The sequence below is a fragment of the Lampetra planeri genome, chromosome 1, assembly GCF_965212315.1.
Source record: "Lampetra planeri chromosome 1, kcLamPlan1.2.h2, whole genome shotgun sequence".
NCBI classification, from domain to species: Eukaryota; Metazoa; Chordata; class Hyperoartia; order Petromyzontiformes; family Petromyzontidae; genus Lampetra; species Lampetra planeri.
This window is the reverse complement of record NC_136107.1, coordinates 39,102,459-39,125,945: the sequence shown is the minus strand read 5'-3', so window position 1 is coordinate 39,125,945 and position 23,487 is coordinate 39,102,459. Positions and strand designations below refer to the sequence as shown.

The window sequence follows — 23,487 nt, the reverse complement described above, 5'->3', positions numbered from 1 at the left end:
ACAATCGACGGTCGATGAGTTTCAACTCTCCCCGCGTGTGTTGGTTTTTTTTCTTTCGGGAATTGCGTCTGACGTTTCGCGCCCCCCACCTGCTGGAAGCTCACCGTTGCCGAAGAAGCAGCGCGAAACGTCAGACAATCGCGCCCAAACACCACTCGGCACAACCGTAACACGCGCCGGAGAGAGAGGACCCCCGTCCTCTGGGTGCACTGCGAGTAATTGTTTAGCCCATCCCGAGATCTGTGCTGAGTGCTGGACAGCTCCCCCCACCGTCCCCCTCGTCGTTGTTTTCTGTCACCCCTCCCCTGACACCTCCCGGCACGTTGTACCAGACTTGTGTGCGTACCTCTATAACGTTGTACATACAGCGTGACCACGGATACCCACGCAGTAGCAATCGCGGAGCATTACCTTGATCTGTCCCTGCACGTTGCGCAGATGCTTCTGAGACTCGGCCGCCTGCCTGTTGGCGTGGTTGAGCTGGATTTCCATCTCGTTGAGGTCTCCCTCCATCTTCTTCTTCAGCCTGAGGGCCTCGTTCCTGCTCTTGGTCTCCGCGTCCAGCGAGGCCTGCATGGACTCCACGGTGCGCTGGTTCGACCTCTTGAGCTGGTCGAGTTCTTCGTCTTTCTCGGCGATCTTCCTGTCAATGTCTGCCTTCACCTGGTTCAGCTCGAGCTGGATACGAAGAATCTTTCCTTCTTCGTGCTCAAGAGACGCCTTTGAGAAACAAAACATAAGGAAAATGCATTAATGACCCTTCGCAATCAAAGGACTTTACCGACTGGTGATTGGAAGAGCACGTCAGCTGGATTCACTTCAAGTCCCCCCGTTTCTACCGGTGCATTTACCTCTGCCTCCTCGAGAGCTGCTTGGATTTCAAGTTTCTCTTGTTCAAGCTGCTTACGGCTCTTCTCCACCTCGTGCAGGGCCTTTCCGCTCTCGCCGAGCTGCTCCGTGAGGTCCGAAATCTCCTCTGGAACGAAAGATGGAAACGCAAAATGAAGCATCTCATTGGTCCACTCTTGTGTCTGTATTCCCCCCACCAACAGAGCGACGTCTGTTTTCGCCCACTGTGCAAGGGAACGTTTTGTCACATTTGCATTACCCTGCAGGTTCTTGTTTTCTCTCTTCAGTGTCTCCAGATGATCCAACGTCTCCTCGTAGGCGTTCTTAAGCTTGAAGACCTCTGTGCTGAGCGATCTCGATTCCTTCTGAGACGCCTCCAGCTCGGACTGGCTCTCCTCATACTTCTGCTTCCATTCTGACAGAACCTGTCGCGGTTTGAAAGAAAATATTCACATCGGTTAATTACGCAAGACGTCATTTTTTTTTTGGCCAACCATCGAACAAAGGCGGTCACCGCATCGCGATCTTTCAGATGCACTTCCGCGGCCGTTTGGAACGCTCTTACTTCCGATATTAGGAAGCCACTTTGAGCTATGCATTTTTCAATCTAGATTGAAAAGTCATTTCTTTAGAACTGCTATTTTTCTTTAGTTCGTTGTCTTTCCTCCACACCTCCAATTAGCACGGTTTGCTACGTACGGTGCAAAGGAAGTTCAACATCACAACAACCGCCATTCACCACTAACTGGCGGTGACATCACCACGGCGCTTGTGCCAAGCTATGTGCACTTTAAGGCCACGTGAACTATCGAACGCCCGCCGGCAGGAGGTCACGGGACAGACCAAGGTGGTGCCATGGGTCGACTGACCGAGATGACTGGCCGATGCACCACCTGTGCTCCCCTACTGTACCAACTCACTCTACATTCTGCCTGCCCGGCGTGCACATGCGGACTCTTCTTCATCAGCAGCAGTACGCGACACGTGCCGCTGAGGGTGGGGTCAGGGGCCATTACCTTGTCGAATGCCTTCTGCTTCTTATCCAGGGCAGCGGCAGCTGAGTGGGCCCTCTCCACATCGATCATGAGGTCCTCCACCTCACCCATCAGACGCTGCTTGGTCTTCTCGAGGGAGGCGCACTTGGAGTTTGAAGCCTCGACCTGCTCCTCCGCCTCCTGGAGACGGGCGGCCAGCTTCTTCCTTCACGGTCGGCACAAGAGGACACCGTCGGGTTCGCGTCGACGAGAGCGACGTTGTCATTTAGCCGCGCCCCGGTATTCGCGCCACTCCCGTAGCGAGCAAGGCTCTTGCAAAGGTGACGCGAGCGCGTTGTAAAACAAGGCCTGTTTTAGTCCCAGCCCTTGTGTCACTCCACCGCCGGATGAGGGCCTCACCATTACACTGCATTTCACCACGCCGGTTGGTACAGGCTGTTGAAGGTGTCGTTGGTGGTGTAGAAGTACGACAATGCGTTCAAATGTGAAGTGACTACTCACTTGGCTTCCTCCAGCTCCTCGGTCTTCTGGATGGCGTCGGTCTCGTACTTGGTCCTCCACTGGGCCACCTCGGCGTTGGCCTTGGACATGGCCCTCTGCAACTCGCCCTTGGCCTCCTGTTCCTCGTCGAACTGCTCGCGGAGGAGGTCGCAGTCGTGCCTTGCCGACTGCACGGCGTGGGCCAGGGCGTTCTTGGCCTGCACGGTCGCAGAGACGCGGATCGTGAGCTCGCTCCGTAGGGCGCTGCCATGGCAGTGCAATGGCGGCGTGTCCAGGTCAACGTCAATGCTCGTCTCTTACCATGTCGATCCGTGTCGAAGCGTTGAAATTAAAATGTCAGCTCTGCGCACCCATTTCTTTCATCGAAGGCAGACACTTTGCTTATGCTGCCGCTGCAGTATTTTGTCTTTGGTGCCAGCACCTGCTCTTTGTTTTCGTTGACGTAATATTTGCTGCCATTATCGTAACTGTGAGCACACTAGACTTGTGCTCGGGAGGTCACCATTCAGTTCAATCTCCAGGCGCGGCGGTTGACAAAATGGGGCAAGCATCGTTAAATTTCCCCGGCCTCTAAATCACCCCGATTAGCGCGGTTGGCTATACGTACTGTGCGAAAGAAGTTTAATCGTTCATATATACCTACAGCAGTGCAAGTGGGGGTACGCCACATTTGTGGGTACGGTTATGGGTTATCCCAGCTACCCCAAGATCAGTGTAAGCCACATACCCCCCTAGAGCTCTCTCTTTTGGAGGTCCTCCTGCCGGCCAGTGGCACGAGCAAGAAATGGCAGGGCTACACCTTTTACCTTGCATCACATGTCAATTAAACATCTCCTTGCCCGAGAGGCAGCTGTTTCACGCACCTTAATCTCCTCTTCCAGTTGCCTCTTGAGGTCTTCCACCTGCTGTGTGTAGGAGAGCTTCCCTCGGGAAAGCTGCACCACAAGGACTTCCTTCTCTTCCAATTTTCTTGAAAGCTCGCCTGTGATAAAATGCACAGACGCAAACTTGTGAGGCGAATCTTTTTTTTTTCACGCACCGTGTTTGGCATTATCGTCGCTAAATTTCTACGAGTGTTGGCAACTAAAAAAACGTAATTGCCTTTTTCATCAACGTTATGTGATTACTACGGTACGCAGTGTTGGCGTGCCCTGCATAAAGCCAGACAATGCGCAAAGAAACATATCTGTAAACTGAGTTTTGATATGTCGGTAGAGTAAAATTTAAACATTATCAGCTGGAGGGTAAAGGAAAACGAATGAGTCGGTACTTTGACAGATTCAGGAAGGAGGAAATCTGATCCAAGACTCTTAAAGGAAGGCGGCGTAAACTTGTTGGGGCACATTGTCAGACAGCAAAACCTTGCCGAAGCAAGCTCTAGAATGGAGGATTCTGGGTAAAATAACAAGAGACAGAAAAAGAAGGGGCTACAGGTCGATTTGAACAACGGAAAGGAATATTTGTGAACAAAAGAGGAAGGATGATGTTGGACTCTAAGGAGAAGGCTTGAGCCAAGAACCTGCCTTTAGACAGAGGGGAAACAAATGTGCATACCGTTCTCCGCCAACAGCCGAGCCCTCTGAGTGTTAATATCATTAATGGAACGAATTTGTTCCTCTTCCTTGGTCTTCACTTCAGAAAGCTGGTCTTCAATTGTCCTGCAGAGCTTTTCAAGATTGACCTGCGCATTAAAAGATGCGTAAACGTCATTGTTAGGTTCAACACATCAAAGTTAGAATTATTCCAAATTCAAGTTCAGAACCAAATTTGATATCATGTATTTTTTGTGTGTGCAGCCATTAATAACTGGGTTGAGATCATCAACTCACTGCACTTGAGAACCCGGTTCGCAATCACCTGCATTCTAACTTAGGACCTCAGTGTTACCTGCTCATGAAGTTTGTATTTTAAAAGGTTACCTTGGCTTTTGTGACTTGTTCCAAGTTGCTGCTGAGATCGTCGACTTCCATCTTGAACTCGCTCTTCTCCTTCTCCAGCTTCTGCTTCACGCGCTGCAGGTTGTCGATCTGCTCCCCGAGCTCGGCCACGGAGTCGGCCTGCTTCTTCCTCAAGGCGGCGGCCGTGGCTTCGTGCTGCAGGGTGGCCTCCTCCAGGTCTCTCCTGAGCTTCTGGAACTCGGCCTCCCTCTTCTTGTTCATCTCGATCTGAGCCGAGGTGGCTCCGCCGGCCTCCTCCAGCCTCTCGCTGATCTCTTCCAGCTCCCGAGAGAGGTCGGACCTCTGCTTCTCCACCTTGGCGCGAGCGGCACGCTCCGCCTCGATCTCCTCCTCCAGCTCCTCGATGCGGGCCTGCGGCAGAAGACCGGTGTTACCATTGCAGTTCAACAACACACAAAACCGCGGCAAACTATTTTCCCAGAAAAAAAACTTCAAGGAACGCACGACGTTCGTGCAAACTCGTAAACCATTGTGCCGGCACGCTCGCTTAATCCACCTGCAGTTCCTTGATCTTCTTCTGCAGTTGAGCGGACAGGCTGACTTCATCCTCGATCCTGCTGTTCAGCTGGCTCATCTCAAAGTCTTTCCTGATGGACAAGAAGAAGAATGGGGAGATCACGCCAGCCGTTAGTTAGTCAATGTGCAGCTCGCAAGCTGAGAGTGACGCAGGTGCGTATTGGCGGGACGAAGGGCAACAGGAGCACGTACTTCTTCAGCTTCTCGTCCAGTTGCTGCTTGTCGTTTTCCAGGTCCATGAGGGACTCCTGGGACAGCTTCAGGTCCCCTTCCATCTTTCTCTTGGTTCTTTCGACGTCCATGCGGACCTTCTTCTCTTGCTCCAACGAGCCCTCGAGCTGGATGTGTCAAGGGGAGAGCGTGGAAGGCGCATCATTGTCGTTAAAAGCATCGCGAACGAACACTTGCATTCTTAAAACTGCAAGCCATGCATGACCATATCTCTGCAATGATATTGCCTGAAAATGTTCTCTATTATACAGTCATCCCTCATTTGAAGGCAACTCGAGGTACGGAATTTTCCTAAAACCGTGACTTATGAATAAGGGAAGGAATTCGATATACGTTACGTTAAATTCGCATTGACGTTTTTTTTATCTCGAAGGTGTGCGCTGTTAAAGGGAAAATCGGTCTTGCACCATGTGCTGTTCGCACTGCACTGGACTGGGTTCCCACGCTCTCCGTGTTGTTGCCCAAGCGCGGCTCGTTTCGGTTCGGTCCCTCTATGTTGATCACACCTTGGGAGATGATCACGCGCATCTTGAGAGATGCCGGAATATGCTTTTTTTCTCCCTTCTAGGGCATTGTTAAAGCCTAATGTGTTGAGTTTTTGGTACGAGTGCTTCTGCGCGTGTATGTCACTTGTCAATGCTGTACCAAAGACACACCACCCCCCACCTCCCCCCCTTCTAAAACGATAAAATAATTTTGAGATCTTACATCGTCCACTTGCTGCTCCAGCTTGGCCTTGGCCTTGGTGAGGGAGTTGACTTTGTCCTCCTCCGCCTGGAGGTCGTCCAGCGTCTGCTGGTGCGCCTCCTGCAGGGCCTTCTTCTCCTTCGTCAGCTTGGATACGTTCTCGTCCAGCACGGCCATCTCCTCGGTCAGGTTTTTCACCTGGAGAGGAGAAAGAAATTAAGCTGAGTCAATGAAGCAAGAAGCGCCGAACATGTGATCGTGGCGAAGCGGACACGCGTTCACCTGGAGAGGAGAGTCAAAATGGACAAAGGCGCATTTAGAGGACAAGCCACTTTCAGCCGATCGATTTGAATGCCTTTCATTTTTGGCTGTTGTCTCGGGGCCGCGTTGTGCTTAGCACGTTGGATAATCTGCGAATGCGGCGCACTCACCTTGTTCTCGGTCGCGTGTTTTTCCTTCTCGACCTTAGCGAGCGTCAGCTCGAGGTCGTCAATGTCCTTTTTCAGTTCGGAACATTCGTCCTCGAGCTTCCTCTTCTTGGCAGTCATCTCGGCGTTCATTTCCTCCTCCTCTTCGACTCGCTCTTGAAATTCTTTGATCTTGCCTTCCAGCTGGATTTTGGTCTTGATCAGCTGGTCACACCTCTCCTCTGCGTCATTCAGGGTCTCCTCGCTCTGCGTCAAGAGAAGGGATTGATTTGATTTGACGTGGCACCTCAATGTTTACATTTTTTGGACAAGACGTAGAGAATGCAAACATAACTCAACACTCAGACTGTAGCAGACTTTAGATTACAGGAATATTAATATATCTTTAAGGTTCATGATTATTAATACATAACAACAAAAACTATCCAAATCGAGGCATTTCATGTTATTGTAATACTTTATATTAAAACATCAAACTCTGCAAGAGTCACATTTCAGTGTATTCACATCACACTCAGGTGTCTTAACCAACAGTAATGAGTGCGAACTTACACTCTGGACTTGGATGAGCAGGTCATTCTTATCCTGCATAACGGAGATCATCTTCTCCTCCAGCTCCTTACGCCGGGCCTCCGACTTCTCCAGGGCCTCCTTGGTCTTGATGAACTCCTCCTTCATGTTCGCCATTTCCTTCTCGGATTCGGCGGACTTGAGCAGAGGCTTGATCTTGAAGTACAGGTTCATCCACGGCCAGTTCTTCACACCCATGAAGGCTCTGATGTTGTACTGGATGATGATCAGAGACTCGCTGTAGGAAGAAGCAACGAACCACAAAGATGACGTGACATTGTCCATAGTTACATAAATTATTGTATAAGAGAGTGGCTTGCTGTTGAATGTGTGTATGTGTCTGTGTGTGTGTGCCTCAACGTGCACATAGCCTGGCACAAGCGCCACGGTGTCGTCGCCGCCACTTAGTGGCGAATGGCGGCTGTTATTGTTGCTGTGTAAAAAAAAGACATTCAGGAAGACTAAACAACAGCTCCTATTTACCGTCTCTCCAGCATCTTCTTGAACTCGACGCGGCTCAGGTAGCCACGAGCGAGGGCCTGGGTGCGCGTGAGCAGGAGGGACAGGCGGTCGTCCCTCATCTCTTCCAGGGTACCCAGGAGACCGGCGCGGAAGAACACCTGAGAGACACGGCATTGGTGAGTAGGTGAGTATCGGCCTGAGTGGCAAAACTGAAAATATGCTGGAGAACACGATTGTCTAACCAGGAATGCTTCATTGAGCCTGATAAATCTCCATTTCAGGAGGTTTCTTGCTATAATTTTTGTTTGTCAGTAAGAGGTGGGACGGTGATAGCTGTGTGGTTTTCCAATACTATGGGAACCTCATTTGCCAGTAAAAATATGATAATTGGTTTTTTACCCTTCTATCTGGCAACAAAATTGACTCTTTGTAAAAAGGTGTCAATTTGTAAAAAGGTGTCAATTTGTTGCCAGATAGAAGGGTAAAAAACCAATTATCATGGTTTTCCAATGTTCGTGATTCATGTTTGTGACCAAGTAATTGTTGTTATATCTTGCAATCGTTCTAATTTATGAGAGCTTCACTGTGACCTATTGGTCATCTGTGAAAAAGATCTCCATATCTCATCAGATTCCTCCAGTATAAATTAATATTCTGATTCTATACACCCTCAAAGAACCCTCGGTTTACATTCACAACCGGATTAGAGTATAATCTACACGAGACACACAACGGCAGAAATACTACACACGGATTGGCCTTGCATACCTTGGTGTGTCCGAACTTGTACTGAGTGTCATCGAGCTCCAGGGAGGCCATGAGTTTCTCGCAGGCCTTCTTGCTGTCCATGAACTGTCCCTCCGGAATGGCGTTGGGGTTCAGCACGCGGTACCTACGAGGCACGAGAGAGCACGCGGGTTCACGTGTGACGCTAACGCTCACGGTTTGCACGGCACAGCCTGTAACGACAAACTGCTGGAGGTGACCGGGTGTTTCGGAGGTTGTAGTTGTAGCGCTCGGATCCTGGCTTCTAGATGCAGAGCAACAACTTACAGATTCTAATCGAGTGAGTCAGCCATGATCATACGGAGTTCTCAAGTGAAGTAAGATGCAGCCTGTCATTAACGACTGCAGTAAAACCTCTTGAAACCAGAATACATTCGAGAAGAGATGTTCTGCTGATGGGGGGGGTGGTCTATAATTCTGCAAGTGATTACATGTTAACAAAATAAATCTGTTGTAATTAGCTTTGAATATCATTGACACAGTGACTATGAAACAACACCACGTAGTGCAAATGTACAATGGGGTTCTTGTGACATGATGCTGACAGCACATTTGTAATAAGTGGGTCAAAATAATAAAATAATTTATTGAAAATAAATAATAATAATAGACTGCTGGGGCTTCAACAGCTTCAGTCGTGTACAAAAGCGACCGTTTATAATGGAGGATATGAGTGGACTTGTATCAGTTTCACCTTTATTGCAGCCTCGCTCTCAGGTATGCCGTGGCTTTTGCTCCATCGTACTTTGCCAGTGACAATAACGGTGACAATATCCAGAGGGGCCTTTACGTATTGTGACCAGGGCTGGATTAAGGCACGGGGGCTTTAAGGGCTGCAGCCCAGGTGCCTCCGTCAGCTGGAGGGGGCCTCCAGAGATTAAGTGAAAAGTTATTTAATTTGTGAATGCCGAATTTTATTTGTTGTTAGCCTTGTAAAAATAAAAATAAAATGTCTTTAACTTTTTTTATCCTTTGGAAAATATTACTGGGGGCCTCACAGTACCTGGAGCCTAGGGGCCTACACAATCTTAATCGGGCCCTGATTGTGACCTACGTAGCGCCAAAGGGTACGGCGGTCGAGTTTACAACGACGTCCCACGTCTGTCTGCACTCACCGCTGCTTGAAGTCACCGTAGACGATCCTGTTGGGGAAGCCCTTCCTGCAGATCCTGATGCCCTCCAGCACACCGTTACAACGCAGCTGGTGCATCACGAGGATATTGTCCATGGTACCTGGAGATGGAACGCATGACAGGTCAATAACCCTCACCGGGGATGCAGCCACACATCGGTAGTTGGAAACAGCCTACCCCAGCGGTTGCTCCCTGTTGGTTACCGGTGACATTACAGACTCAATCTCTCTGGCGGTGGCACATCCCAGCGGCAGCGAGTTCGCCGCTTGCTGCAGAGACTCGGTGGATCGGATCCGGCAGGCCGCCCTGCTTAATGCCGCGGGTGTATTTGCTATAATGTCCGTGCCATCTGCTTCGTAGCAGACGTGAAGGATGCCTGATGTCATTGGAAGGAGAGTAGGTTTTTGTGTGCCGACGTTTTGGTCCAAAATTGCCCCCGCAATGTGCATGCCGGGTCTCTACAGATACGAGGTTTCACAGAGGCAGGTTTGGATTCGGTGAGTCTTGGTGGCTGTACTGATGAGTCCTAATAATGATGAAACCGGTCTGCAGCTGCCATTGTCTCACCGCTGCCTGTTGATTAGTCACATTTGCTAAATTTACCGATGGTGACTTTCGACGAGATGACCACAATGCAATTCCTGAGGAACAAGTGGTTTTGCATAATACAGTACTTGAAAGGTACTTTAAATGGGCTGAGAGGTATTTTCTATACACAACAGTGCATGTGTTTGTGTGTTGTTGAAACCCTTAGTTTTCCGGACTGTGCTTTTTCTGTTCTTATGGGTTTTCCCGTCATTTACAGATTTGATACAAATTTTTGTCCAAAACCTATTTAATACACACGTTTAACCAAACTTAACGGCTGTACTACAATTATATTGAATCGATGCAGCAGCGCTAAACCGACAAAGAGCTTCACAGCTCTTCGGATTCCCAAGTCTAAACTAAGACTCTGAGTCTGCCTCCCACACGCATGCTCCTGGCCACATCTGCGCTACACAAAACACAGGTGGCACTGTTGTCAACCCCTGTACAATCTTAATTTGGAGCTAACCCCTCCCTCTCTCCGCCCCCGCCCCCTCTCTCTATTTAAGGCCTCGTCACAGAGACGTTCTCTCTCTGTGTGCCTGTGTGTTGCTCTCTCTCTCTATGTATCTCTGTGATATCTGTCTGCTTATATGTCTGTCTATAGTTTTCTGGTTAGATTTTTGTTGCTATTTCATTTATACCTGATGATGATTGCTTGTGTTGCAATCGAAACGTCGTATGCTATTATTTAATTTATTATTTTATCTTTATAAGTGACTTTACCGAAAGAACCAAAGAGTAACCCCTGTACAGTGAAAGCGAAGGGAGAAACCCAACATTTGGTCAATAATATCCGGGTTTTTTCTAATATAAATGACAACATCAGAATACCTCAAATAAAAATGCTGCATGGGTTATTGAAATATTGAGTTTTCCTTTGTTGCTTGTACCGATTCAAAAATGCTATTTTAGGCATTGCTGCGCGTAAGAGTTGTCAGCGTGGGCATTGCAAAACAAACCGGGAGTCTTGGTCTCATTGGGGATGATGCAACGCACGAAGTGGGGGTGAGTTGTCTTCAGGTTGGTCATCAGCTTGTTCAGATTCTCCTGCGAACGACAAATAATGCAACGGATGCAAGTTCAATATTTCTCCCGGCAGGACGAATGCAGCGTCCAGTCGGCGGCAATGCTCAGCGCAGTTTTTTTGTAATTGCTGACGTGAAGCCAACGTGAAGTGTCACGTGTTCCCGTGACGCTTTATTACCCTGTGCAGGGCAGACACGGTCTGGAAGGAGGAACCCTTCTTTTTCTTGCCTCCCTTGCTGCCGGTGTCTACACAAACGAGCCACGGAAACAGAACGGGGGGGGGGGTGGGGAACGCGTTGAGCTAAACGTGCTCCAAAAAAGAAGCACGCGTTTGTCCAGAGATCAAGCTCGATGTGATTCCGTATGAAAGAAATGCGTTTTGCGTGTTCGCCGTGAAGGGTCGTAACAAATCTAATGTACGTTTTTAGGAAGCACGCTGCGAAAATGAAATTTTTTCAACTAATTCCACGGGCCGGAAATATAAGCTTATCACCACTTCCAAAAGCATTCCGAATCAAAGCAAGCTTGTAACCAAATCACCGAAAATATACCTTATACCTCATCAGACCTTGAAAGCTAAGCAGATTTAAGTCTGGACTAGTGCTTGGATGGGTGACCACCCTGCACAAAGCTGCCATTGCAGGCTGCTGCAAGGCTACATCGTCGTCAGTAGGCACTGCAGCAAAACCCGCTGGTGCTCTTCAGTTCAGAAGCCCCCAGCATCTGCGCTCCATGCCTTCACCAACCAGCACTGACCAGCGCGGTGAAGTATGGTCAAATAAACCGCAAGACCTGCGAGGGGGTGAGGAGGCCGTCGTCCAGCAGTGGATTGACAAAAATAGGGGCTTCGAATTAAAGCATGAGATTTTTTTTGTTAATGATGTTGTAAAGTGGCTCTTTAAGATTTCGGGCAGTGGACAATGTCTTACAATTAGGCATTACAAAAAATACACCTACAGAAATGTTTAGAACCTCTAAGACATTAATTTATCTACTTCGTATGGGAAATCCTTACCGCTATCAACACTAGCATAGGTAGCGTAAACAGCTGCCAGCATCTTCAGCGCTGACTTCTGGTAGAGCTGGACCACAGAGTCGTTCAGTGGATCCTTGTTCTTCTCCAGCCAGCCACCGATGTTGTAGTCCACGTTGCCGGCGTAGTGGCCGAGGGAGAAGTGAGCCTCGTGCTTTCCCTTCGACGGCTTGGGCTTCTGGAAGAATTGGTTCTTGCCGAGATGCTGGTCGTACAGCTTCTCCTTGAAGGTCTGATCGTTGGCTTTGGGGAACATGCACTGCTCCTCGAGGATGGACATGATGCCCATGGGCTGAAACAATACGACGAGCATTTTAAGTATCGTCACATGTACAGGCGTTGTCACGCAGTGGGCTTGAAAATTAAGAGGATCGGCAAACAGAGACCAGAGGTCTGCGATGGGTTAACGCAACGTAAACGGTAAAGGTGCATCGCTGCAATTGCTCACGTGACTGCTGTCAGAAATGGCTCCACTGGAGGAGCTCTAGAAAACTTATCTCTGGGATATTTTATCCAATGCTTCCACAATGGCCACATCGACATCTTGGAAGGGGTGGGAGCATCCACGCTTCACCCCCACCACATCGGCCTGCCGAACTAAGTGTGGTTGTACACATTTATACTGCTGGGTGGACAGTGGCAGGACGATGTAAACAAAAAAAAATGTGCCCGTTGTATCAACTGCCTTGCCAGAAGTTCAAATCGAGCTGGCACATCTCTGCGTTGCCAGGTCCAGTGTGTTCACCGTTATAAAACGGCATCATCCCAGTGTGCCAGAACGCACATGATACCTCCGGCATGACCGTGGATAACTCTTGTTCGCCAACCGTGGCTATAACATACGAAGCGTCTCTCTTTTGAATAACAGCGCAGCACTGGCCGTTGCAAAACACTAAAACGCCACGGCATTCAAGGCTCGAACCTTCTCGATGAGGTCGATGCAGGCCTGCAGGTCCATGCCGAAGTCGATGAAGACCCAGTCGATGCCCTCCTTCTTGTACTCCTCTTGCTCCAGCACGAACATGTGGTGGTTGAAGAACTGCTGCAGCTTCTCGTTGGTGAAGTTGATGCACAGCTGCTCGAAGGTGTTGAACTGTGGAGAGGACAGAGAGGCGTTTGGCACGCAGAGCAATGTGGTTTATCTTCTATTGTAGTTTTTGTTATCCAATTATGCTAAGCGCTCGAGAGAGTGATTTTAATTCGATATTTCACCAGATGCGCGGATATAAACGTCACACTAAACGTGCAGGGTGAACAATGCAGACCGCACTCACGTCGAAAATCTCGAAGCCAGCAATGTCCAGCACACCGATGAAGTGTTGCCTCGCTAATTTGGTGGCAAGGGTCTCGTTGATGCGGATGACCATCCAGAGGAACATCTTCTCAAACACGGATCTTGCCAGGGCACCCACTGAGTTGTGCACCTACACAGAATAAGAAAGTTTTCCGTTAACGAGCAAAATTGTCTTCAATTTGTTTTATCGTCGACTTTCTTGTCCCGTCCGTCAAATATTCAACGTGTCTCACGATGACATTTGGCAATTTATGTTTTAGCGCCACACATTTGAAGTAGCTAAAACAACTTTTTTTTACAAAGTGTATACACTTCAGATAACCTCTGTGCATCTATAAACCCTGTATCTGCGTGGATAGAAACTTCAGATAACCTCTGTGCATCTATCAACCCTGCCTCCAAAGCGGTGGATTACAAGTGTGCAGTACCAAACCAGTCAATAACAATACTAATAATGCAACTGCATCAAGTAGAAGATCAAACTGATACACCGCAAAAAATAGCTTAATTCATAATCAAGTCCATAATCAGTGACGCTTCGTACTCAGGGGCTGGTGAGGCTATGCCCCACGAGTGATCCAAGTAAGAAACCCTAACAATACTTATCTGCTCGTAACGATTAAGATGATAACCTTCACACACCCTCCCTCTCCACGCGCCATTTCCCCTCATCCCCAAGAGGCTTTTTGTGCCCCCCCCCCCCCACCGATATGTTTAGCCACCACTGTCCGGAATAGGACGGCAGAGAAGATCACACAGTACCTGCTGGACAGTTTGACCTTTGGTCACGTATTCGTTGCCGACTTTGACTCTGGGGTAGCAGAGACCTTTGAGGAGATCTGCGGAGTTGAGGCCCATGAGATAGGCCGCTTTGTCAGCATCTGAAACAACAACAACAACAACACGTGGAGCAATACCTTTGTGTTAAAAAAAGAAAATTGTTGATTTGTGTTCATACAATGGCTAAATGTAAGCCTACCTTAATATTCCACAACCAAGTGCTGAGCTTCACGTGATTATTTGCAGGATTATGACATATATGAGGGATGCTTTGTAATATATATATCCAAAATGATTTCGTAAATAGGGGAGAAATAACTAAAGTAATAATGCTGTACAGATGAGTATTACTTCGCTTGTTTACCCGGGAAAGCCTCACTGAGTCTCAAGACTCTTTTTCTGAAGTTTCCTGCCAAGTTTTCACAGTAGGGGGGCGATGTTGATACGCGCGATCCACATTAAGCGATTATTTTAGCATTGGGATATTTTGGGCTAATATCAGCTATATTGTGTGTGTATTTTTTTTAGCTATGGGAGGAAAGCGGAGAACCTGGACGAATCCCATTCAGCAGTGGGCGAGAGAGAACATACAAACTCCACACAGAAAGGTAGCAGGGAATCGAACCCAGGTATGCCTTGCTGTGAGGCACGAGTGTTGCCTACTGTGCCACCGTGCCGTGCAAATTCTATTTTATTCTTACTTCTTTCGTACGGCTGCTGATGTAGATGCAGAGCAAACGACTACAAGTTCACAATCAGGTGGTCAAGCCCAGATAACCGCATCAGGAGCAGTAGCGGAGTAGTGAATCATCGCTGCCGTGTCTCCATCGTATTTGTGGATCGGACATTGCGTCGTTCTACGTTACACGGTCTCCGCTGTGGATGACCACAGTCGCACGCTACTACTGGAGAGTTTTTAATTCTCCATTCGTGCATCAGGTATCCAAATTATATACAATTAGGGGACAGGAAGACAAAGCCGGTGGTAATTGGGGGAGAAATGGAAATTCTCATTTCTGCACTTGGAAGTTCGCTGTACCCTCATTGCCGTCGGGCTCCGCCTGCTCCTCCCGCTGTTTCTGCTTGAACTTCATGTTGCCGTAGTGCATGAGGGCACCGGTCACTTTGTAGATGCTCAATTTCTCATCGTTGGTGAAGCCCAGGATGTCGATGGCGCTCTGTACGTGGAAGAAAAGAAAAACAAGGATATAATTAGGATGTTAAAATGTAACGCAACACCGCTGCCTGTACTCTGCATGTGTGTGTGCATATATATTAGGACCAATGGAAATAAAACAATAATAATTAAGGTCCACGATATCCTGAAAACCAACTATATGTTTTGCTATATAGAGATCAAACATCCAGGGCAAATCTGTGCTGAGAGTGAGTAATGACAAAGCAGTGTAAATTTAGTTAAGCTTTCATTTTTGTCGTTACACCAATAAACGCTGAACAAATGAAATCAACAAAGTGCAGCAACGTTATCGTCCATAACCATTGAGAATGAACGTTGCAATGCAGGCGATATCGTGGGAGAAGTTGTACATGGGGTTGGCAATGCAGTACGCCAATGAGCTCCTCCGGCCATACCCAAAAGTCAAGGCCTAGCTCCACTGTGGCCAGATGAAAAATGTAATCAACGTGAATTGATGATTTACGTGACAAGACTCACATCCGTGGCCATTAATTCGTCTCCATCATCGAGGGACGGCACGGTGATTTCACCCTGGCTGATGAAGACATAGTCGTATGGGTTGTTGGTAATGAGCAGCATTTCTGTGAGGAACGATATAAAATGGAGAGAAAATTCAGTTGTAAGATAGGCAAAACAAACTTGCGATCCATGCTTCAAATGCAAAAATTAACCCGTAAAAACAAAGTTTTTCACTATAAATCCTTTATATGCGTGGCATCGGTTTTATTTTATTATTCATTTCTGTTTTTCTTGAGTAAGAGTTTCATTTTGATCACATTGGTATTTTAAATTAAATATGAAAAAAAAATTTCCCTAAAAAAATTTCCCTAAAAGTGGAAAATTAATTGTCACGCACAACGAGTCTGTGTGCAAAATGTCAGCTCGATTGGATCACGGGAAGTGGGTTAAAAAACGACCGAAAGATTTGCACGGTCGTAAGCGCGCAAGCAAGCAAGTAAACTTAATATAAAGGATTTAAAAAGAAAAACCTATGAAGGTGAGTGATACCGTAAGAGTGTGTCTTGACAAAAAACTGAAACTTCAAAAGATGAGTACGCCTTTTCTTTTACCCATGAAAATCTAATAAAAAGCAAACCTCTCGTGAAAACTTACCCAGCAGTTCTGGCTTCTTTTGAGATTCAATTTGATAGAAAATGTGGTAGTTCCTTTCCGTTGGAAGCTGGAATGTTACTCGAGATTTCTCCAGGAGATCTGAAAATCAGTGTCATTAAAATTAATAAAATCACATTGATGAAGATTTGTGTTATGTCTTACGTTTACTGAATCCGCTTTAAAGTATGTTTTACACAACAATGTAGGCTCAAATGCATTGTTGTTGTTGTTTTCTTTTTAGGAAAAGGTAAAGGTGCAGCCCTGCAATGTCCTGCTTACACCACTTATGGGAATAACGCTTCCACTAGAGGGCCCCTCTAGAAGGTATTGGCCTACTCTTCCACACAGCAAGACATCTTGGCAGAGGTGAGAGTACCCACACTTTATCCCACCGCATGTGACCTATCGATTAAAGAATATTTTTTGTTAAAAAAAACCTATATTTTAATGTTTAAACGGTTGCCAATTAGACTTTTGTCCACATATTTAATATATATGTTATTGGACACACAGACTAAACTGTTTTCTTATTATATTTGCACATTAAGCATATTTACCAAATATACAATAATGCATGTTTTTCTCCAACTAAAGATTTATTTGACTAAGACACGGACACACAAAGGCCTATTCAAGCAATAGAATATTGTGATGTGCCCATGGTAAGTGAGTATGCAGCCAAGACTACCTAGCTTATCTGTTTACAATAATACCTTCAAATTAGAGATACTATTAAGTATTGCAGCACAGCCATCACTTGTTATTAATATGCAATGAACTATTTAATGATTATTTGGAGCAAATTATTCATAAAAATCAAGCAAACCGTGCCCAGAATGGCTGGCATTTAGAAATTTAAAAAAAAATATTGCAATTACCCTACCAATGCATGCAACAGGCTTGACACATTTTAAAGTTCCTTTTTCATTTATTTGAGTCTTGAGAAGGTAATCAAATAATAAACCCCACATTTTAAAAATATCTATTTTTAATATCCCCTGAATATAAAGGCTATGCTTTACATATAAGCACATCACTCCAACTAAATGAAATGACGACCCCATTCAATTGACAAATAATAGAATATATTTGTGTATGCGTGCATGCTTTCTAACTTACAAGTTTCAATATCTGCGGATGATAGTTTTCCCGTGGCACCGAAGTGGATTCTGATGAACTTGCCCTGTGAGGGGACAACGTCGGTTTAGTGACATGATACTCGCACTCGTGGCGTTTGCGTGTAAAAAGAAAAACAAATCAAAGCCTGCGCGAGTTGTCTCACTTACAAAACGCGACGAGTTGTCATTTCTCACGGTCTTGGCGTTACCAAAAGCTTCCATCAAAGGGTTGGCCTCGACGATTTGATCCTCAAGGGTACCCTGTTGAGTGAAACCAAACCATGAGCACGATTGACTTTGGGGGGAAAAAAGAGATCACCGTCGGTGTTAACAATAAGCAAAGTAGTTTAACACGTTGGCTTTCGCGACCAATATTATTCATAATCAACGTTTTTGGGTTTAGATCGCGTTATTTATAAATGTGTCGTAACCCTCCACCACCCGACACGGCCAATCAGTAAAAAAGTGTCACGTTGACAAAAGACAAATTAGTGACACTTTTTTACTGATTGGCCGTGTCGGGTGGTGGAGGGTTACGACACATTTATAAATAACGCGATCTAAACCCAAAAACGTTGATTATGAATAAGCAAAGTAAGCAACATCTTCGGGCCTGATGCAGGTGCAGGGGGCCTGGGTATCGTGAAAGAATAGCGGTGTATCGAGCATCAGCCAGAATTCAGATCCTTATTTTTAAAAAATTAAAACATCTAATTAACATGAAAGCGAATTCATCTAAACTGATCTATATCTGGTCTACATCGCTTTCATCTCGTTACATCTCTGTCTTTGTCTGCATTTCTTTTATTTCGCGACACATCTTTATCTTGTCCGTGTCTCTTCTGTAATTTCGCTTAGGAGTTTATACAATTGAATTGGGGAAATCGCAAACAAATATATTTCCTTTTTGGGCCCGTAATGGACCAGCACCACCACTGCAGCTCATCACGTGATCTGATGAGTTTCAAGTGACTTGCAAGGGGAAATACCCACAGTAACACCCATAGGAAGCCCACATTGAGTCGTTGACCAAGTTAAGAGGTAAGCCTTCTCACCCACACATTGCACCCTGATCGTACAAAAAAAGTGGGTGGTAATCATATATTATTCTGATACAAACTAGAACGTGTTCTCGCTATCTCAACTGACCTCCACGATGCATTATTGTTCACGTGTGCACATGCTGTCGGCATGAATGGCGCGATGTAGAATTAAAGTATTATCATTGTAATATAAATGTTGGCAAGTTTATGCATCTCTGGCTGGTAACGTACGTGCTCAATGCGTCCCATCATCAGCCCTGAGCCAGCCTCCACGTGCATGTACGTATCCAGTGTCCACGAACGAGTACGCGTCAGTGACAGTAACTGCCGTCGCTTAAGCCCGTCGTGGAGACTAACAACGTTGTAACAGGAATTGAAACGTGATAATTGGTTTTTTACCCTTTTATCTGGCAACACAACTGACACCTTTTTTACAAGGAGTCATGTTTGCATAGACCACAATACCTGCAGTCATAATGCAAACAAAAAACATAACTCTGATACTGTATGCACTGTCCTTGAAGTTGATTGGTCCACACCCGAGACAGCTTTCCTTAGAGCCTAGTCCCACATGGTGTTGGACCAGATGACGCCAAAAGGCGTCTATGCAAACATGACTCCTTATTAAAAAAAAAAGGTGTCAGTTGTGTTGCCAGATAAAAGGATAAAAAACCAATTATCATATTTTTTTTTACTGGCAAATGAGGTTCCAATGGTGTAAAGGAATTAAAACGTCGCATTTTTTACTATTAAAACGTTGGGAAAAAAACCTACCTTTTTGCTTTCCTCCTTCTTCTTGGTGGCGTCGCCCAGGGCCGCAATTGTTGCGAAGTACTGGATGACTCTCTTCGTGTTGACAGTCTTACCAGCACCGGATTCTCCGCTAGATACGGAAAATACCAAAAAAAAACGGTCACTGTGGATCGGTAGCTGCATTCATAGTGCCCGGGCGAAATTACATGTTTCTCCTACAGACGGCACCCGGTGTCATATCACCCCCAGGATGCGCTGGGCGCAGTGCTACTTGTTGATGGAATGTAACCAAATTATTTGGTGACTGCCATTGGCAATGGTGCACGATGGACAAACAGCAAAACTAAACAACGCACGGCCCATCATGCGCTACGAAGAAGGACCCATTTCCCAGGGATGGTGGCTGTTATTTATCTGTAGAAAAACATCATTTTCAGGCATAGTCACTAATGAACGTGCCGAGTTTTTATCACTTTTTATAGGAATTGTTCGTGTAAAAAAATGTTAAATGACTTACGTGATGAGGATAGACTGATTTTCTCTATCTGTAAGGGATATAAATTACAGAATATGTAATGCACAGCCTTATAAACTAAAACATTGAAATACAATACTAATCGCGCTCTATATGCAGGGTGATTGGTTTATAGATAGCCCACTAAAATAAGGATGCATTATTGAGAACACAACTTCGTTTAAAAGCTTCCGTATCTCCCTCAAATCTCAATATACGCGTATTACATCACATCTTATTATCCTCCGTAAGGCATGGAGCCATCACTTTCCCAAAATGATCTCTCTTCTTGAGACGATGGTCCCTTGCGAATGATTCCGTTCCATCTCCAATAATTTTACAGGTGGATATATATGATCAGCGTCACCTTTAAATTACATCAATTGTCTAAATTATGTAGCAGTAATAGTTGGGCAGTTTCACTTGACCGCCCATAAGCGCTTGCGCGTGCCACCACAGTGAGACAAAGCGTGTGTTCGCAACGTACCAGTCAGCATGAACTGATAAGCGTTATCAGAGATGGAGAAGATGTGAGGAGGTGCCTCCTGACGCTTCTTCCCTCTGTATCCAGCCACAACGATTGGGTCGTACACCGGCAGCCATTTGTATGGGTTGATGGTGACGCAGAAGAGGCCGGAGTAGGTCTACAAAGCAGCACGACGCTCAACGTTACACGGCGCTCACCCACACGGCGTCGTTGCCCCAGAACTGGGTCATCCCAAGCAATTTCAACAAAGTAGGGTCCGCCACCTCTAAGCTACAACCCCCCGGACATATCGTGAGAAGAAGCAGAATATCTCACAAGAGCAGTCGAGGGGAGAACTCGACGCCAATATTTAAAGATTCGCAGATTTCACAGATTTCCCAGGATGGCTGACAATGTTTAAAGAGTCGCAAATTTCCCAGGATGGATACTGTCAAAAATAGGACAATCCTAGGAACACCAGGACAGGGGGCAACCCATACTACAAGCAGCAACACAATACTGTGCATGAAACTCGGAGTGCCGTTCCTTACGTAAATCATCCAGGCTGCGTATCTTTCCTTCAGGTTAAACAGCACAGACGGTTCGTTCAAGAAGGTCAACATGGCCATGTCCTCTATTTTGTCGAACTTGGGAGGATTCATCTGGTGGACTTGGGTGTCCTTGACTGTCACAGTCTGCGGGGGAGAGAATAACTCATGTCAGACACATTTTACGTCACACTGTTGAGGTAATTGATCCGAATTAATCCAGGACGGTCGTTACATTGATTTGTTTATACATTGACTTAAAGCTTTCGTGACTGCAGGAATTCATATTCTTTGGGTCTTTCGGTAAAGTCACGTAGATAGGTTCAAAGAAAATAACAAAAAAAACTACGACGTTTCGATCGCAACACACGCGGTCGTCATCAGGAACGCTTGTGTTGCGATCGAAATATCGTAGTTTATGTTATTTTCTTTGAACCTATCTACGTGACTTTACCGAATGACCCAAAGAATTTGTTTATACATTGTAACATAAAAATAAAATTAAATGTGTATATATAATGGTATTCTCGAAATAATGGCCATTGAAAACTTTGGAACACATTTCGTAATGCATACCTGGCCAGTCTCAGTGTCGACGGTGACTTTGCCACCCTCGCTGCTCTTGATGGTGGCCTTCACGAACTCGACCTTCGGGTCGTCCACGTAGCACTCCTTCTTCATGTCGAAGGGGCGAGTCTGGGCCTCCAGACGCTCCTTCTCCGACTTGCGCAGGAAGGGAGCGGCCTTCCCGAACTCGTGCAGGTCTCCCATCTTGCCTGGTCTTTAGGTGTTTGGGGGGATTGCGGTGAGAGAAACAAAATGAATAAATGACCGTTTGTTTTTGTTTTTACATATCACCGCTCCGTATAAAAAAAATTGTTGTCAGACATTTTGCCAAAAAACAGCGCGCGTGGTACGACCCGACAACATACACGGAGAGCTCCGTAATATAGGTAGGGTGGAGGGGGGTTTAGATCGCGTAAATATATAAATGTGTCGTTAAAGCCACCACCACCCGACACAGCTAATTAGTAAGCTTTGTCACGTAAACGGAACGCCCCCAATTTGTTACAAGTAGAGCGCACCGGTGTGTTGGAGAGCAAAGCCCGAAACATTAACAATCTGAATATCATTTACCAGTCATGCTCAACAATAGGGCAAAGTCAGTCATCTTTCATTGCCCCTTTCATGAAAGTGAGATAGATAATATGGATAAAATTTTGAAATTATTAACAAAATAAATGTGCACACAGTACGTCTCCTTTCGATATCCCTCTCTTCAGGTAAACATTTTAAAGTATTTTTTTGACACAACCCATTGACCACATGGCCTTCCAGGACGACATTGTTCCAGAAGCTTCGGTTAATAATACAGGCTGATGAACTTCCAGAAGCCAGTCGAGACGTATTGTGTGATGATTTATTGATTTTTTTGTGTTCTCCACAATCATGCTGATTGTTTGGTGTTGCCTGATATCATTAGTGAGCTTGTTGATGGCAATTGCATTCTAATGTTATCAAAAGGTTTTCATGCGTTTTAATTAAATTCCCCTATAACTATGAGCACGTATTCTTTAATCCCTGCAAACCATTGGCTGGTACAATAGTCTTCAAAGCTCGCCCATAGTTCACATGAATACAAATTCTAGAGACTATATACAAGCCTAAAAACATGACTCTTAACTGGGGAAATCTCATGCAAAATTACCTACTGCCTGCCCTAACCTCTGATTGACTCTTCGTATAAATAAATCACATGGATATGCCTCCTTTCCCAAGGTTTTGTACAGCATGTTGAGATGTAGTTGCACTCAGAAGCGATGCAAATCCAAATTGCATTGTACATGCAACCACGGAAGCATCTGCAGGGTCCCCAGCACAGACCCTGCAAGAACTTACATGAAGCAGAAGCAAAGTGCCAAGAGGCACTTGTGGCTATTGTCACCGCAATACCATTCATACGGAATAAGCAGGCAATGTTGATGCCTTAAGCTTTTAAAAATAAAAGCAAAGTGTGAGTGCAAAGTGTTTGCTATTTTACATATACGTACGTTGAAGGGCTTCTCTATATCACAGCAAATACTGAAAACCCTTGGGGGAAAAAGAAAAACAATATTAATCGTTAATACAGTATTTTATTTTAAACGTAATATTTTTCAATAAAATCACCACATTCCGTGGGCGTGGTGGATTATCGACACTTATTGGCTTTGCAAAAGACGGAACTCACCTTTGCAAGAAGCTACCAAGGATCTCGGACGTTTGCTCGTGAGGAGAGGCTTATATATACTTTGTGAGATGCTGTAGGCTGGGCCAACGGAATTACTTTCTACTGAGATATTGTGTTAAAAAAAGGCTGGGGTCATCAATTCCTGCACTGGTAAAAAAAAAAATGCGACAACTCAGCGCTTTCTAAAAATATCCCCTAGCACCGCACGCCCATAGACGCGGGCCGCCGGTCATGAGTCCGAGTATATTTTATAGCTGTTCAGCTTCTATTTCTTTCAACATTAAATAAAACATTCAGAGGCGCAGCGTATTCAAACAGTTTTTTGGCGTGCAGACTTTTTGGACGTTTTGGAAACAGGTGTTGTACATATGGACTACCCGGCCAGTGGTTTTCTTTAACCAACAATTGCTAGGGGTGGCACTAACATTTACATTTTCACATGCACCATATCATACGAATATAAGACATATGCAATTGGTACCTAGTGCGACTACCTATTGACGCCGGTCATCCCAATCAAAGCGACATTCACAATAAAAAGCAAACGAAAATTACTTGACAACAGTAAAGATATATTAATTTTTTTCCATCGTTATTGTTTTATTGTGCTCACTTACCAGTGCATTTACGTAGATACACAAGAAGCAACGTTCGTTACAAACAA

The 23,487-nt window shown here is 45.8% G+C and overlaps 1 protein-coding gene across 1 annotated transcript in view; it reads right to left on the bottom strand.

Annotated features, from left to right (window-relative positions):
* LOC144722405 (myosin heavy chain, skeletal muscle, adult-like) overlaps positions 1–22,867 on the bottom strand; it is a 28,401-nt gene extending 5,534 nt beyond the window's left edge. Inside the window, exons 1-34 of the mRNA XM_078600652.1 lie at positions 22,824–22,867; positions 22,645–22,684; positions 21,170–21,374; positions 20,597–20,740; positions 20,067–20,223; positions 19,583–19,610; positions 19,087–19,195; positions 17,438–17,530; positions 17,271–17,334; positions 16,152–16,250; positions 15,516–15,619; positions 14,880–15,018; positions 13,823–13,941; positions 13,041–13,190; positions 12,689–12,859; positions 11,749–12,058; positions 10,912–10,979; positions 10,667–10,754; positions 9,099–9,216; positions 7,966–8,089; positions 7,219–7,355; positions 6,718–6,973; positions 6,169–6,411; positions 5,759–5,935; positions 5,012–5,157; positions 4,800–4,890; positions 4,265–4,654; positions 3,900–4,026; positions 3,209–3,327; positions 2,346–2,542; positions 1,866–2,049; positions 1,109–1,274; positions 852–976; positions 412–720 (exon numbers count right to left, since the gene is read on the bottom strand). Coding sequence (XP_078456778.1) covers positions 412–720; positions 852–976; positions 1,109–1,274; positions 1,866–2,049; positions 2,346–2,542; positions 3,209–3,327; positions 3,900–4,026; positions 4,265–4,654; positions 4,800–4,890; positions 5,012–5,157; positions 5,759–5,935; positions 6,169–6,411; positions 6,718–6,973; positions 7,219–7,355; positions 7,966–8,089; positions 9,099–9,216; positions 10,667–10,754; positions 10,912–10,979; positions 11,749–12,058; positions 12,689–12,859; positions 13,041–13,190; positions 13,823–13,941; positions 14,880–15,018; positions 15,516–15,619; positions 16,152–16,250; positions 17,271–17,334; positions 17,438–17,530; positions 19,087–19,195; positions 19,583–19,610; positions 20,067–20,223; positions 20,597–20,740; positions 21,170–21,364 — 4,947 coding nt within the window. The 5' untranslated portion in view covers positions 21,365–21,374; positions 22,645–22,684; positions 22,824–22,867. The remainder of the gene's footprint in view (positions 1–411; positions 721–851; positions 977–1,108; positions 1,275–1,865; positions 2,050–2,345; positions 2,543–3,208; positions 3,328–3,899; positions 4,027–4,264; positions 4,655–4,799; positions 4,891–5,011; positions 5,158–5,758; positions 5,936–6,168; positions 6,412–6,717; positions 6,974–7,218; positions 7,356–7,965; positions 8,090–9,098; positions 9,217–10,666; positions 10,755–10,911; positions 10,980–11,748; positions 12,059–12,688; positions 12,860–13,040; positions 13,191–13,822; positions 13,942–14,879; positions 15,019–15,515; positions 15,620–16,151; positions 16,251–17,270; positions 17,335–17,437; positions 17,531–19,086; positions 19,196–19,582; positions 19,611–20,066; positions 20,224–20,596; positions 20,741–21,169; positions 21,375–22,644; positions 22,685–22,823) is intronic.
* Positions 22,868–23,487: the final 620 nt, after the last annotated feature.